This window comes from Taeniopygia guttata, chromosome 36 (genome assembly GCF_048771995.1).
Source record: "Taeniopygia guttata chromosome 36, bTaeGut7.mat, whole genome shotgun sequence".
In the NCBI taxonomy this organism is placed as follows: Eukaryota; Metazoa; Chordata; class Aves; order Passeriformes; family Estrildidae; genus Taeniopygia; species Taeniopygia guttata.
This window is the reverse complement of record NC_133061.1, coordinates 559,072-575,936: the sequence shown is the minus strand read 5'-3', so window position 1 is coordinate 575,936 and position 16,865 is coordinate 559,072. Positions and strand designations below refer to the sequence as shown.

General features: G+C 45.1%; 1 protein-coding gene across 4 annotated transcripts; it reads right to left on the bottom strand.

Moving 5' to 3' along the window:
* Positions 1 to 486: 486 nt before the first annotated feature.
* On the bottom strand, positions 487 to 16,345 carry NGDN (neuroguidin). Of its 4 annotated transcripts, none has more exons than XM_072921367.1 (10): positions 16,220 to 16,345; positions 16,050 to 16,121; positions 9,240 to 9,329; positions 7,304 to 7,388; positions 7,166 to 7,218; positions 5,851 to 5,953; positions 3,244 to 3,403; positions 1,831 to 1,966; positions 624 to 690; positions 487 to 542 (listed from the first exon to the last, which is right to left on the bottom strand). In XM_072921367.1, the coding sequence occupies exons 1-10, from the start codon at positions 16,265 to 16,267 to the stop codon at positions 520 to 522; spliced, it is 837 nt and encodes a 278-aa protein (XP_072777468.1). In that variant the 5' UTR covers positions 16,268 to 16,345; the 3' UTR covers positions 487 to 519. The 4 variants fall into 4 exon arrangements, with proteins under 4 accessions (XP_072777468.1, XP_072777467.1, XP_072777470.1 ...); XM_072921366.1 differs by having other exon boundaries at positions 9,240 to 9,380; positions 16,220 to 16,344; XM_072921369.1 differs by lacking the exon at positions 9,240 to 9,329.
* Positions 16,346 to 16,865: the final 520 nt, after the last annotated feature.

The window sequence follows — 16,865 nt, the reverse complement described above, 5'->3', positions numbered from 1 at the left end:
TTTGGTGGATTTTTTGGATTTTTTTAGGATTTTTTGGGGATTTTTTGGGGATTTTTTAGGATTTTTAATGTTTTTTTAGGATTTTTTGGGGGAATTTTTTTGTGGATTTTTGTGGATTGTTTAGGATTTTTTTCTGCTTTTTTAGGGAATTTTTGTGAATTTTTGCAGATTTTTTTGGTATTTTTTGGTGATTTTTTTTGATTTTTTGGGGATTTTTAAATGTTTTTTTAGGATTTTTTGGGGGGATTTTTTTAGGATTTTTTTTCTGTTTTTTTAGGGAATTTTTGCGGATTTTTGGAGTTTTTTTGGTGGGATTCTGCGGGTTTTTTTTCAGATTTTCGGGGAATTTTTTGGTGTTTTTCTGCGATTTCCAGCAACAAATCCCTCTTTTTTTCTGGAAAATTTTCCCCTTTTTTCCCCCCCACGTCCCCCCAATTCCGTTTCCTATCCCGAGGAGGTCAGAAAGAAATGCAAACGAGATGCAAATGAGGCAGAAAATCACGGAGTTTTATTGGAGGATCAGCGGCGGCGGCGGCGGAAACCTGGGGGGGAACTGGGAGTTACTGGTTTGAACTGGTTTGAACCGGTTTGAACCGGTTTAAACTGGTTTGAACTGGACTTACCCTTCCTCCCTTTCTTCTTTCCCATTTTTTGTTTCTTCCTCTTTTTCTGCGGCGGCTCCGACGAATCCTGAGCCCCAAAATCCCCCAAAATTCAGCCCAAAATTCCCCAAAAATCAATCCCAAAGTCCCCCAAATTCAGCCCCAAAATCCCCCAAATTCAGCCCAAAATTCCCCAAAAATCAATCCCAAAGTCCCCCAAATTCAGCCCCAAAATCCCCCAAATTCAGCCCAAAATTCCCCAAAAATCAATCCCAAAGTCCCCCAAATTCAGCCCCAAAATCCCCCAAATTCAGCCCAAAATTCCCCAAAAATCAATCCCAAAGTCCCCCAAATTCAGCCCCAAAATCCCCCAAATTCAGCCCAAAATTCCCCAAAAATCAATCCCAAAATCCCCCAAATTCAGCCCAAAATTCCCCAAAAATCAATCCCAAAATCCCTCAAATTCAGCCCAAAATTCCTCAAAAATGAACCTCAAAATTCCCCAAAAATCCATCCCAAAATCTCCAAAACTGACCCAAAAATCCCCAAAAAGTTGAGCCCGAAACTCCCAAAAACCGACCCCAAATCTACCAAAAAATAAACCCTGAAAGATGATCCCAAAATCCCCCAAATTCAGCCCAAAATCCCCTAAATTGACCCCAAAATTTAATCGCAAAATTCTCCACAAATTGACCCAAAAAATTTTTGAAAGCTGATCCCAAAATCCCCCAAATTCAGCCCAAAATTCCCCAAAAATCAATCCCAAAATCCCCCAAATTCAGCCCAAAATTCCCCAAAAATGCACCTCGAAATTCCCCAAAAATCCATCCCAAAACCTCCAAAACTGACCCAAAAATCCCCAAAAAGTTGAGCCCGAAACTCCCAAAAACCAACCCCAAAATTTACCAAAAAATAAACCCTCTGAGTTGATCCCAAAATCCCCCAAATTCAGCCCAAAATCCCTTAAATTGACCCAAAAATTGGATCGCAAAATTCTCCACAAATTGACCCAAAAAATTATTGAGAGTGGATCCCAAAATCCCCCAAATTCAGCCCGAAATTCCCCAAAATTGATCCCAAAATTCCCCAGAATTGACCCCAAAATCCCCCAAATTCAGCTCCAAAATCCGCAAATTTGATCCCGAAATTCCCGAAAAAACAAACCCCAAAATTAACCCAAAAATTGGATTTTCCCGCCTTTTTTCCCGCCAGGCCCCGCCCCCTGCACCTGATTGGCCGCTCCCAGGAGGGCGGGGAAAGCCCCGAGGTTGGTGACGTCATCCAGGCCTGGCCCCGCCCCCTGTGGGCGTGGCCTCCGTTGGGGGGCGCTGAGGCGCCGCAGCATCGACTCCTCCCAGCGGCGCCTGCGGAGCCAAAATCCCCAAAATTTACCCCAAAATCTGACCCCAAACCCAGCAAAATTCACTGAGATGGATCGAAATACCCGAATTTAACCCAAAATGAAAAAAAATCCCCCAAATTTACCCCAAAATCTGACCCCAAATCCGGCAAAATCCACTGAGATGGAACAAAATTCCCGAATTTATCCCAAAATGGACCAAAATCCCAAAATTTACCCCAAAATGGACAAAAATCTCCGAATTTACCCCAAAATGGACCAAAATCCCCCGAATTTACCCTAAAATGGACCAAAATCCCTCAAATTTACCCCAAAATCTGACCCCAAATGGAGCCAAATCGACTTAAATGGACCAAAATCCCTGAATTTATCCCAAAATAGACAAAAATCCCCCGAATTTACCCCAAAATCTGACCCCAAATGGAGCAAAATCGACTGATATGGACCAAAATCCCCGAATTTACCCCAAAATGGACAAAAATCCCCCGAATTTACCCCAAAATGGACAAAATCCCCCAAATTTACCCCAAAATGGACCAAAATTTCCCAAATTTACCCCAAAATGGACAAAAATCCCCCGAATTTACCCTAAAATGAACCAAAATCCCCGAATTTACCCCAAAGTGGACCAAAATCCAGCAAAATCCACTGAGATGGAACGAAATCCCCGAATTTACCACAAAATGGACCAAAATCCCCCAAATTTACCCCAAAATCTGACCCCAAACCCGGCAAAATCCACTGAAATAAACCAAAATACCCGAATTTATCCCAAAATGGACAAAAATCCTCCGAATTTAACCCAAAATGGACAAAAATCCCCTGAATTTACCCCAAAATCTGACCCCAAATCCAGCAAAATCCTAAAAATCAGCAAAAAATCCCTAAAAGTTGCCCCAAAATATCCCTAAAAAATCCTAAAAAATCCCCTTAAAAATCCCCCAAAAAAGTATCAAAAAACCTCCAAAAAATGTCCAAAAAACGTCCAAAAAATCCCCCAAAAAATATCCCAAATACTACCGAAAAATCCGCTAAAATTCCCAAAAAAAGTCCAAAAAATAAAAAATAATTTCCCAAAAAATCCAGAAAAATCCCCAAAAATCCCCTAAAAAATCCCCCAAAAAATCCCCTAAAATTCCCAAGAAAGTGTTTCAAAAAAATCCAAAAAAAATCCCAGAAAATCCCTAAAAATCCCAAACAATTTTCCCAAAACCCACCAAAATTTTCTCAAAAAAAGCCCCAAAATTCCCCAAATTTCCCCGAATTTCCCCAAATTCCCACCTGTGTCTCTCCTGCGGGGGGGCGTGTCCCGGGCCCGGCCCCGCCCCCTCCTGCAGAGGCCCCTCCCCCAACTCCTCCCGCAGCTCCCGCAGCGCCAGCGAGGTCAGGGCCCGGCGCCGGGCGCGGAGTCGGGAACGCTGCTCCGGCTCCTCAGGGGGGTCTGGAATGGGGTGAAAAATGGAAATATTGGTTAAAAGGGGAAAAATGGCAAAAAAATGGTGAAATTTGGGGAAAAAACGGCGAAAAAATGGTGAAATTTGGGTAAAAAACGGGGGAGAAGTGGCGTCCGAACAGGGTCAGGGCCCGGCGCCGGGCGCGGAGGCGGGAACGCTGCTCCGGCTCCTCAGGGGGGTCTGGAATGGGCTGAAAAATGGAAATATCGGTTAAAAGGGAAAAACTGCGAAAAAACGGTGAAATTCCGGTAAAAATCGGGGTTAAAATGGCTGAAAATGAGGCTGAAATATGGAGATAAAAGGAGAAAAAATTGGGTTAAAGTGGGGTTAAAATGGGGTTAAAAAGAGTGAAAATGGTTAAAAATGAGAGAAATAAGGAAAAAAAGGGGGAAAAAAGGGAGAAAATGGTAAAAAATTAGATTAAAATGGGGAAAAAGGGAAAAGTGGCGTCCGAACAGGGTCAGGGCCCGGCGCCGGGCGCGGAGGCGGGAACGCTGCTCCGGCTCCTCCGGGGGGTCTGAAATGGGGTGAAAAACGGAAATATTGGTTAAAAGGGAAAAATGGCAAAAAAATGGCGAAAAAACGGTGAAATTTGGGGAAAAAACGGCGAAAAAACGGTGAAATTTGGGTAAAAAACGGGGGAGAAGTGGCGTCCGAACAGGGTCAGGGCCCGGCGCCGGGCGCGGAGGCGGGAACGCTGCTCCGGCTCCTCAGGGGGGTCTGGAATGGGGTGAAAAACAGAAATATTGGTTAAAAGGGGAAAACGGCGAAACAATGATGAAATTCGGATAAAAAATGGCGAAAGAATGGTGAAATTCGGGTAAAAAACGGGGGAGAAGTGGCGTCCGAACAGGGTCAGGGCCCGGCGCCGGGCGCGGAGGCGGGAACGCTGCTCCGGCTCCTCCGGGGGGTCTGGAATGGGGCGAAAAAGGGAAATATTGGTTAAAAGGGAAAAAATGGTGAAAAAATTGTGAAATTTGGGGAAAAAATGGCGAAAAATGGCAAAAAAAATGGTGAAATTCGGGTAAAAAACGGGGTTAAAATGGCTGAAAATGAGGCTGAAATATGGAGATAAAAGGGGAAAAAATGGGGTTAAAGTGGGGGGAAAATGGGTTTAAAATGGGTGGAAAAGGTTAAAAAAGGGGAAAAATGGAGGAGAAATGGGAAAAATGTGAAAAATAGAAAATTGAAAAAATGGGGGAAAATGGGGTAAAACAGCGTTTAAAAGGGTAAAAATGGTGTAAACATGGATTTTGGGTGAATTTTTGTGGAATTTTGGTGGAATTTTGAAATGATTTTGGGTTGATTTTGGGTGAATTTTGATGGAATTCTGGGATTATTTCAGGTGAATTTTGGGATGATTTGGGTGAATTTCAGATGATTTTGGGTGAATTTTGGGATGATTTTGGGTGAATTTTGGGATGGATTTGGGACAATTGGGATGATTTGGGGTTAATTTTGGGATGATTTTGGGTGAATTTCCGGTGATTTGGGGGTGAATTTAGGGTTGATTTCGGGTGAATTTTGATGGAATTCTGGGATGATTTCAGGTGAATTTCGGGACGATTTTGAGTGAATTTTGGGATGATTTTGGGACGATTTTGGGTGAATTTGGGGCGATTTTGGGTGAATTTTGGGTGATTTTGGGATGATTTGAAGTGAATTTTGGTGGAATTTTGATGGAATTTTGGGATGATTTCAGGTGAATTTTGGGTTAAATTCGGGATGATTTTGGGTGAATTTGGGGTGTATTTTGGTGGAATTTCGGGATAAATTTTGGTGGAATTTTGATGGAATTCTGGGATGATTTCAGGTGAATTTTGGGATGATTTCGGGTGGATTTTGGGTGAATTTTGGGGCGATTTTGGGTGAATTTTGGGTGATTTTGGGATGATTTGAAGTGAATTTTGGTGGAATTTTGATGGAATTTTGGGACGATTTCAGGTGAATTTTGGGTTAAATTCGGGATGATTTTGGGTGAATTTTGGGACGATTTTGGGTTAATTTTGGGATGATTTTGGGGGAATTTTGATTTAATTTCTGGATGATTGGGGATTACTTTTGGGTTGATTTTGGGTGAATTTTGGAATGATTTCAGGTGAATTTTGAGGTGAATTTGGGATGATTTTGGGTTAATTTTGGGTGAATTTCTGGTGATTTTGGGATGATTTGAAGTGAATTTTGGTGGAATTTTGATGGAATTTTGGGATGATTTCAGGTGAATTTTGGGTTAAATTCGGGATGATTTTGGGTGAATTTCGGGACGATTTTGGGTTAATTTTGGGATGATTTTGGGGGAAATTTGATGGAATTCTGGGATGATTTCAGGTGAATTTTGGGATGATTTCAGGTGAAATTCGGGACAATTTTGAGTGAATTTTGGGTGAATTTCGGGTGATTTTGGGTGAATTTCGGGCGATTTTGGGTCACTCACCGCAGGCCACGGGCACCAGGCGTGGGGGGACGTAGCGCCGCCCCCCCCCCAGCCCCGGCGCTTTGGCTCCGCCCCCTCGGCCTTCATCATCATCATCCTCATCCTGCGGGACACGCCCACTCAGGCCACGCCCACTTTACACTTAAACCCCGCCCACTTTACCCTTAAGCCCCGCCCCTTTAACCCCTTAAATGACACAATTTAAACCTTTAAGCCCCGCCCATTCTGCCCTTAAGCCACGCCCATTTAACCCCTTAAATGACACAATTAAAGCCCTTAAGCCCCGCCCATTCTGCCCTTAAGCCACGCCCACTTTGGGGTGAATTTTAAAGGAATTTTGGGTGAATTTGGGGTTGATTTTGGGTTGATTTTGGGTGAATTTTGATGGAATTTTGGGTGAATTTGTGGTGAATTTGGGGTGAATCTTGACGGGATTTTGGGTGAATGTTGATGGAATTTTGGGTGAATTTTGATGGAATTTTGGGTGAATTTGGGGGGAATTTTGGGTTGATTTTGGGTGAATTTTGATGGGATTTTGGGTGAATTTTGATGGAATTTTGGGTGAATTTAGGTGAATTATGATGGATTTGGGGTGAATTTTGGTGGAATTTTGATGGAACTTTGGATCAATTTGTGGTGAATTTTGGGATGATTTTGGGTGAATTTTGATGGACTTTTGAGTGAATTTTGGGTTGATTTTGGGTGAATTTTGAGGAAATTTAGGGTTTATTTTTATGGAATTTTCGGTCAATTTGTGGTGAATTTGGGGTGAATTTTAAGATGATTTTGGGTGAATTTTGATGGAATTTTGGTTGAATTTTGATGGAATTGGGGTGAATTTTGGTGGAATTTCAAGTGAATTTTGATGGAACTTTGGGTCAAATTGTGGTGAATTTGGGATAAATTTTGGGTTGATTTTGGGTGAATTTTGGGTGAATTTGGGGTTGATTTTGGGTGAATGTTAAGGGAATTTTGGGTGAATTTGGGTGAATTTCGATGGAATTGGGTTGAATTTTGATGGAATTTTGGGTCAATTTGTGGTGAATTTGGGGTGAATCTTGACAGTATTTTGGGTGAATTTTGACGGAATTTTGGGTGAATTTTGATGGATTTTTGGGTGAATTTGGAGTTGATTTTGGGTGAATGTTGATGGGATTTTGGGTGAATTTTGGGTGAATTTTGATGGGATTTTGGGTGAATTTTGATGGAATTTAGGGTTGATTTTGGGTGAATTTTATGTGAATTTGCAAACTTTCCCTCAAGCCCCGCCCATCCCCATAAGCCCCGCCCACCTCACCCCAAGCCCCGCCCTCACCTGCGCCGCCATGTTGGAGGGGGCGGGGCGGAAGCTGAGCGGGTCCTCGGCGCCTGCGGGTGATTGACAGCTGTCAATCAAAGGGGATCAATGGAAATAGGTGGGTGTGGTCAATAAGGGGGCGGGGCCAGCACTGACCACGCCCCCCCGCGGCCGCCGCCCTCAGCAGCTTCTCCAGGAGGTGTCGCAGCCGCTGCTCCAGGGGGCGGAGCTTCTCCAGCACCTGGAAAAGGGGCGGGGCTTCGGTCAGGGGCGGGGCCGGGGGGCGAAACTCACCCCCAAAAAATCCCAAATTCGGTAAAATCCCGAAAGTCCCACCCGGGATCCAGAAGTTCCAGCAAAATTCACAAAATTGACACAAAATCCAACATTTTTCCTCAAAATCCTAAAATTCTACCCAAAAACCACAAAATTGCCCCAAAATCCCAACATTCCCCCCAAAAATCCCATAATTCCACCCGAAAATCACAAAATTGCCCCAAAATCCCAACATTTCCCCCAAAAATCCCAAAATTCCACCTGAAAATCACAAAATTGCCCCAAAATTCCAAAATTCCACCCAAAAATCACAAAATTGCCCTAAATCCCAACATTTCCCACAAAAATCCCTAAATTCCACCCAAAAATCCCAAAATTCCACACAAAAATCACAAAATTGACCTAAAAATCCCAACATTTCCCCCAAAAATCACAAAATTCCACCCAAAAATCACAAAATTGACCCAAAATTTCAAAATTCCCCCAAAAATCCCAAAATTCCACCCGAAAATCACAAAATTGACCCAAAATCTGAACATTTCCCCCCAAAATCCCAAAATTCCACCCGAAAATCACAAAATTGACCCAAAATCCCAACATTTCCCCCCAAAAATCCCTAAATTCCACCCAAAAATCACAAAATTCCACCCAAAAATCACAAAATTGACCCAAAATCCCAACATTTCCCCCCAAAAATCCCTAAATTCCACCCAAAAATCCCGAAATTCCCCGCAAAAATCCCAAAATTCCACCCAAAAATCACAAAATTGTCCCAAAAATCACAAAATTGCCCTAAATCCCAATATTTCCCCCAAAAATTCCAAAATTCCACCTGAAAATCACAAAATTGTCCAAAAAATCCCATCCAGGATCCCAAAATCTCATCCAGGATCCCAAAATTCCACAGAAACACCAAAATTGTCCCAAAAATCCCACCCAAAGCCCCCGAATTCTCTAAAATCCCACCCAGAATGTCTGAATTCTCCCAAAAAAACTATAATTCCCCCCAAAATTCCCATCCAAAATCCCAAAAATCACAAATTCCCCCCAAAAATACCAAAATTCCCCCCAAAATCCTATTTAGGATCCCAAAGTTTCCCAAAAATCCCAAAATTCCCCCCAAAATCCCAGATTTGCCCCAAAAAACCCCACCCAAAATCCCAAAATCCCACCCAGGATCCCAAAATTACCAAAAAATTCCAAAACTGCCCCAAAAATCCCCAAGCTTGCCCGAAACGTCCCAAAATTTGCCCAAAACCCCCAGAATTTCCCCCAAATCCCTCAGAATTTCCCCCAAATTCCCGAGAATTCCCCCCAAAACCTCCCAGAATTTGCCCAGACCTCCCAAAATTTGCCCAAACCCCGTCCCGGATTTGCACAAATTCCCCAGAATTGCCCCCCCCAAAAATCGCCCAAATTTCCCTGAATTTGCCCAAAACCCCCAGAATTCCCCCCAAATCCCTCAGAATTCCACCCAAATTGACCCAAAACCCCAAAATTTCCCCCAAACCTCCCAAAATTTGCCCAAACCTCCCAAAATTTGCCCAAATTCTCCCCCTGAAAATCGCCCAAATTTCCCCAAAATTGCCCAAAACTGCCAGAATTTCCCCCAAAATCCCTCGGAATTCCCCCCGAATTCCCCAGAATTCCCCCCAAATCCCTCAGAATCCCCCCCAAAACCTCCTGAGATTGGCCCAAATTCCCCAGAATTCCCCACCAAACCCCCCCCTGAAAATCACCCAAATTTCCCCAGAATTTGCCCAAATTTCCCCGAATTTGCCCAAAACCGCCGTTTTTCGCCCCAAAAGTCTCTCACCACGCGGGTCTCCAGCAGCCGCCCCAGCGTCGCCCCCTGGAGGCCGAGGGACCCCCCCCGGGCCTTGGAGCCGCTGAGCAGCGTCAGGTCCTGCAGGTACGTCAGCAACAGCTGCGGCCGCAGCTCCAGCAGGGACAGCCCCTGCGACCCCAAAAACACCACAATTCACCCCAAAAATCAGCCTAAAAACACCCCAATTCACCCCAAAAATCCACCCCAAAAACACCCCAATTCACCCCAAAAATCAACCTAAAAACACCCCAATTCACCCCAAAATTCAACCTAAAAATCCCCCAATTCATCCCAAAATACGTCAGCAACAACTGCGGCCGCAGCTCCAGCAGGGACAGCCCCTGCGGACCCAAAAACACCACAATTCACCCCAAAATTCATCCCAAAAACACCACAATTCACCCCAAAAATCCACCCCAAAAATCCCCCAATTCACCCCAAAAATCAACCTAAAAATCCCCCAATTCATCCCAAAATACGTCAGCAGCAACTGCGGCCGCAGCTCCAGCAGGGACAGCCCCTGCGGCCCCAAAAACACCACAATTCACCCCAAAATTCATCCCAAAACCACCACAATTCACCCCAAAAATCCACCCCAAAAATCCCCCAATTCACCCCAAAAATCAACCTAAAAATCCCCCAATTCATCCCAAAATACGTCAGCAGCAGCTGCGGCCGCAGCTCCAGCAGGGACAGCCCCTGCGGGCCCAAAAACACCACAATTCACCCCAAAAATCAACCTAAAAATCCCCCAATTCACCCCAAAATACGTCAGCAGCAGCTGCGGCCGCAGCTCCAGCAGGGACAGCCCCTGCGGCCCCAAAAACACCACAATTCACCCCAAAAATCGACCTAAAAACACCCCAATTCACCCCAAAAATCAACCCAAAAACACCCCAATTCATCCCAAAATACGTCAGCAGCAACTGCGGCCGCAGCTCCAGCAGGGACAGCCCCTGCGGACCCAAAACCACCACAATTCACCCCAAAATTCTGTCAGATGTAACCCAAAAATCTACCCCAAAAATCCCCCCAATTCACCCCAAAATACGTCAGCAGCAGCTGCGGCAGCAGCTCCAGCAGGGACAGCCCCTGCGGCCCCAAAAACACCACAATTCACCCCAAAAATCAGCCCAAAAACACCACAATTCACCCCAAAAATCCACCCCAAAAACACCACAATTCACCCCAAAAATCATCCCAAAAACACCACAATTCATCCCAAAATACGTCAGCAACAACTGCGGCCGCAGCTCCAGCAGGGACAGCCCCTGCGGCCCAAAAACACCACAATTCACCCCAAAATTCAGCCCAAAAACACCACAATTCACCCCAAAAATCCACCCCAAAAACACCCCAATTCACCCCAAAAATCAACCTAAAAATCCCCCAATTCATCCCAAAATACGTCAGCAGCAACTGCGGCCGCAGCTCCAGCAGGGACAGCCCCTGCGGCCCCAAAAACACCCAGATTCACCCCAAAATTCTGTCAGATTTAACCCAAAAATCCCGCCCCTAATGCGTAAAAATTCAGCCCGAAATTCTGTGAAATTTAACCCAAATTTAGGCCGAAGAAGCGGCTCCCCCTGGTGGCCGGGAGGAGTCACTGCAGGGCGCTGAAACTCCTGAATTCAGCCCAAAATCCCCCAAATTCACCCCAAAATTCAGCCCCAAAAACACCACAATTCACCCCAAAAATCAACCTAAAAACACCCCAATTCACCCCAAAAATCAACCTAAAAACACCACAATTCATCCCAAAATACGTCAGCAGCAGCTGCGGCCGCAGCTCCAGCAGGGACAGCCCCTGCGGACCCAAAACCACCACAATTCACCCCAAAAATTCATCCCAAAAACACCCCAATTCACCCCAAAAATCAACCTAAAAACACCACAATTCACCCCAAAAATCAACCTAAAAATCCCCCAATTCACCCCAAAATACGTCAGCAGCAGCTGCGGCCGCAGCTCCAGCAGGGACAGCCCCTGCGACCCAAAACCACCCAGATTCACCCCAAAAATCAACCTAAAAATTTCACTAACTCAGCCCAAAATTCACCCCAAAATTCCACCCAAAAATCCCCCAATTCACCCCAAAAATCAACCTAAAAATCCCCCAATTCACCCCAAAAATCAACCTAAAAACACCCCAATTCACCCCAAAATACGTCAGCAACAGCTGCGGCCGCAGCTCCAGCAGGGACAGCCCCTGCGGCCCCAAAAACACCACAATTCACCCCAAAATTCTGTCAGATTTAACCCAAAAATCCCGCCCCTAATGCGTAAAAATTCAGCCCGAAATTCTGTTAAATTTAACCCAAAAATCCACCCAAAAATCCCCCAATTCACCCCAAAAATCCACCCCAAAATCCCCCAATTCACCCCAAAAAATTCCCAAAATTCTGTCAAATTCACCCCAAACTAAACCCAAAATTCACCCCAAAATTCTCTCAAACTTAACCCAAAATTCACCCCAAAATTCACCCCAAAATTCTGTCAGATTCACCCCAAAAATCCACCGAAAAATACCCCCCAAAAATCCTTCAGATTCACCCCAATAATCCACCCAAAAATCCCCCAGATTCAGCCCAAAAATCCCCAAATTAGCCCCAAAAATCCACCCCAAAAATCCCCGGACTTACCCTAAAAATCCACCCCAAAACCCCCCAAATTCACCCCAAAAATCCCCCAATTCACCCCAAAATTCCACCCCAAAAATCCTTCAATTTACCCCAAAAATCCCCAATTTCAGCCCAAAAATCCACCCCAAAATCCTCCAATTCACCCCAAAATCAACCTAAAAATCCCCCAATTCACCCCAAAAATCAACCTAAAAATCCCCCAATTCACCCCAAAAATCCACCCCAAAACCACCACATTTCACCCCAAAAATCAACCTAAAACCACCCCAATTCACCCCAAAAATCAACCCCAAAATTCCCCCAATTCATCCCAAAATTCCGTCAGATTTAACCCAAAAATCCCGCCCCTAATGCTCCAAAATTCACCCCAAAATTCAGCCCCAAAATTCCAATAACTCGGCCCAAAAATCACCCCGAAATTCTGTGAAATTTAACCAAAAGTCACCCCAAAAATCCCCCAGATTCAGCCCAAAAAATCCCCCAATTCACCCCAATAATCCACCCCAAAAATCCACCCAAAAATCCCCCAGATTCACCCCAAAATCTCCCAGATTCAGCCCAAAAATCGACCTAAAAATCCTCCAATTCACCCCAAAAATCCTCCCAAAAATACCCCCCAAAAATCCTTCAGATTCAGCCCAAAAATCCACCCAAAAATCCTTTAATTCACCCCAAAAATCCACCCAAAAATCCCCGGATTCACCCCAAAAATCAACCCCAAAAATGCCCCAATTCATCCCAAAAATCAACCTAAAAATCCCCCAATTCACCCCAAAAATCCACCCCAAAAATCCTCCACTTCACCCCAAAAAAACCCCAAATTCACTCCAAAAATCCACCCAAAAATCCCCCAGATTCAGCCCAAAAATCCACCCCAATAATCCATCCCAAAAATCCCCTAATTCACCCCAAAAGTCCCCAAATTAACCCCAAAAATCCACCCAAAAATCCACTCAAAAACCCCCCAATTCACCCCAAAATTCAGCCCCAAAATTCCATAAACTCGGCTCAAAAGTCACCCCGAAATTCTGTCAAATATAACCAAAAGTCACCCCAAAAATCCCCCAGATTCACCCCAATAATCCACCCCAAAAATCCACCCAAAAATCCCCCAGATTCACCCCAAAAAACCACCCCAAAAATCCCCCAATTCACCCCAAAAATACACCCAAAAATCTCCCAGATTCAGCCCAAAAATCGACCTAAAAATCCCCCAATTCACCCCAAAAATCCACCCCAAAAAATCCCAAAATTCTGTCAAATTCACCCCAAAATTCATCCCAAAAACACCACAATTCACCCCAAAAATCAACCTAAAAACACCACAATTCACCCCAAAAATCGACCTAAAACTCCCCCAATTCACCCCAAAAATCAACCTAAAAATCCCCCAATTCACCCCAAAAATCCACCCCAAAAATCCCCCAATTCACCCCAAAAATCAACCTAAAAATCCCCCAATTCATCCCAAAATTCACCCCAAAAACACCCCAATTCACCCCAAAAACACCCCAATTCACCCCAAAAATCCACCCCAAAAACACCCCAATTCACCCCAAAAACACCCCAAAAACTCCCCCAATTCACCCGAAAAATCCCCCCCAAAAACACCCCAATTCACCCCAAAAACACCCCAATTCACCCCGAAAATCAGCCCCAAAAACACCCCAATTCACCCCAAAAATCCACCCCAAAAACACCCCAAAATTCAGTCAGATTTAACCCAAAAACCCCGCCCAAAATACTCCAAAATTCAGCCCGAAATTCTGTCAAATTTAACCCAAAACCCCGCCCAAATACTCCAAAATTCACCCCGAAATTCTGTGAAATTTAACCCAAAAATCCCGCCCAAAATACTCCAAAATTCACCCTGAAATTCCGTCAAATTTAAACCTGAATTCAGGCCGAAATCCACCCCAAAAACACCCCAATTCACCCCAAAATTCAGCCCCAAAATTCCATAAACTCAGCTCAAAAGTCACCGCGAAATTCCCTCAAATTTAACCCAAATTTAGGCCGAAGCAGCGGCTCCCCCTGGTGGCCAGGAGGAGTCACTGCAGGGCGCTGAAATCCCCCAATTTACCCCAAAATTAACCCCAAAAACCTCCCAAAATTCTGTCAAATACACCCCAAAATTCCACCCAAAAATCCTCCACTTCACCCCAAAAATCCACCCCAAAAATCCCCCAATTCACCCCAAAAATCAACCTAAAAATCCCCCAGATTCACCCCAAAAATCCACCCCAAAAACACCACAATTCACCCCAAAAATCAACCCCAAAATTCCATAAACTCAGCTCAAAAGTCACCGCGAAATTCTGTTAATTCAACCCAAATTCAGGCCAAAATCCACCCCAAAAACACCCCAATTCACCCCAAAATTCAACCCCAAAATTCCAATAACTCAGCCCAAAATTCACCCCAAAATTCCACCCCAAAATCCTCCAGATTTACCCCCAAAATCCACCCAAAAATCCCCAGATTCATCCCAAAAATCCTCCAATTCACCCCAAAAATACCCCAAATTCACCCCAAAAATCCACCCAAAAATCCTCCAATTCACCCCAATAATCCACCGATTCACCCCAAAAATCCACCCCAAAAATCCCAGGATTCACCCCAAAAATCCCCCAATTAACCCCAAAAAATCCACCCAAAGATCCTCCAATTCACCCCAAAAATCCATCGCAAAAATCCCCCAATTCACCCCAAAATTCAGCCCCAAAATTCCACTAACTCAGCCCAAAGTTCACCCCGAAATTCTGTCAAATTTAACCCAAATTCAGCCCAAAAATCCACCCAAAAATCCCCAAATTCACCCCAAAAATCCACCCCAAAAATCCCCCAATTCACCCCAAAAATCTCCCAGATTCAGCCCAAAAAATCCAACCCAAAAGTCCCCTAATTCACCCCAAAAATCCTCCCAAAAATACCCCCCAAAAATCCTTAAGATTCAGCCCAAAAATCCACCCAAAATCCCCCAGATTCACCCCAAAAATCCACCCCAAAACCACCCCAATTCACCCCAAAAATCAACCTAAAAATCCCCCAATTCACCCCAAAAACACCCCAATTCACCCCAAAAATCAACCTAAAAACACCCCAATTCACCCCAAAAATCCACCCCAAAAGTCCCCCAATTCACCTCAAAATCCTGTCAGATTTAACCCAAAAATCCCGCCCAAAATTCTCCAAAATTCACCCCAAAATTCTGTCAATATTAACCCAAATTTAGGCCAAAGCGAGGAGTCACTGCAGTACCCAAAATCCCCCGAATTCGCTCCAAAATTCTCCCAAATTTAACCCCAAATTCACCCCAAAATTCCCCCAAAATTCACCCAAAATTATCCCATTTTCTGCCCCAAATTCACCCCAATATTCCCCCAAACTTCCCCCAAAATTACCCCATATTCAGCCCCAAATTCACCCCAAATTTCACCCAAAATTATCCCATATTCTGCCCCAAATTCACCCCAAATTTCCCCCAAACTTCACCCAAAATTATCCTATATTCAGCCCCAAATTCACCCCAAAATTCTGTCAAATTTAACCCAAATCCCCTTAAAAACCCCAAAATCCCTTAAAAAACCCCCAATCCCCTCAGATTCACCCAAAAATCCCCATAAAAAAACCCAAATCTCTCAGGACCCCCCAAAATTCCCCCAAATTCACCCCAAAATCCCTTTAAAAACCCCAAAATCCCCTCAGGGACCCCAAAATCCCCTCAGGACCCCCCAAAATTCCCCCAAATTCACCCCAAAAATCCCTTTAAAAACCCCAAAATTCCCCCAAAATCCCCTTAAAAAATCCCAAATCCCCTCAGGGACCCCAAAATCCCCTCAGGGACCCCCCAAAATTCCCTCAAATCCCCCCAAAATCCCTTTAAAAACCCCAAAATTCCCCCAAATTCCCCCAAAATTCCCTTAAAAAACCCCAAATCCCCTCAGGGACCCCAAAATCCCCTCAGGGACCCCAAAATTCCCTCAGGACCCCCCAAAATTCCCCCAAATTCACCCCAAAATTCCCCAAAATTCCCTCAAAATTCCCCAAAATTCCCCCAAATTCCCCCCAAAATCCCTTTAAAAACCCAAAATCCCCTCAGGAACCCCAAAATTCCCCCAAATTCCCCCAAAATCCCCTTTCCCCCCCCCGGTACCTCCTTGGTCTCCAGGCGCCCCCCGCGCACTCTCCGCAGCAGTTCCCGCCCGTGCGCCGCCACCTCCGCCGCCTGCACGGCCCCAAATCGTCATTTTGGGGCAAATCGAGCCTTTTTTGGGGTTTTTTGGGGTTTTTTGGGGTTTTTTGGGGGTTTTTTTGGGGTCTGACCTGCGCCCGCAGCGTCTCCAGCAGCGCGACCGCCTCGGCCGCCGCCATGTTGGGACAGAGCGTGAGGGGAAAAGGAGCAGCCAATCAGAGCGCGGCCCGCCACGCAGCGACCAATCAGAACGCGAGAAACGCGGAAGAGTCCCGCTAAGGAACCAATCAGAGCGCGAGAAGCGCGAAAGATCCCGCCCTCAGCAGAAAGTAGGGAGGAAATGATTGACAGCTTTAAAAGCGAATCAGAGCGCGGCGCGCCACGCGGCGGCCAATCAAAAGGCGAAAAGCGCAAAAAAGTCCCGCCCAACGCGGAAATACTCCCGCGCAGCCGTGAAGAAATGATTGACAAGTAGAGCAACCAATCAGATCGCGGAAAGGAGATAAACTGACCAATAGGGAAGGAGAAAGGCGAGATTACGGGCGTCCCGCCTTAACAAAGGGAATTAACCAATGGCTGCCATGAAATCTATGATTGACAGCCCCGGCGGCCAATGGGAAGCGAGAATTTACTCACAAGCGCCCGCCACTCAAAATACCCCAAAAATTTCAAGTTTTTACCCAAGAATTCCATTTTTTACCCCCAAAATCCCATTTTATCCACCCAAACCCACCCAGAACGCCGTGGTTTATCCCCAAGGTCCCAAAAATTCCATTT

Bases quoted from the DNA above. Each gene is read 5' to 3' on its own strand.
- NGDN (XM_072921366.1), bottom strand. From the start codon at position 16,267: ATGGCGGCGGCCGAGGCGGTCGCGCTGCTGGAGACGCTGCGGGCGCAG. The intron at 7,389-9,239 runs GTGAGAGACTTT...CCCCTTTTCCAG, and splicing joins GGCTGCTGGAGACCCGCGTG to GTGCTGGAGAAGCTCCGCCC. The intron at 5,954-7,165 runs GTGAGGGCGGGG...CGTGTCCCGCAG, and splicing joins CCTCCAACATGGCGGCGCAG to GATGAGGATGATGATGATGA.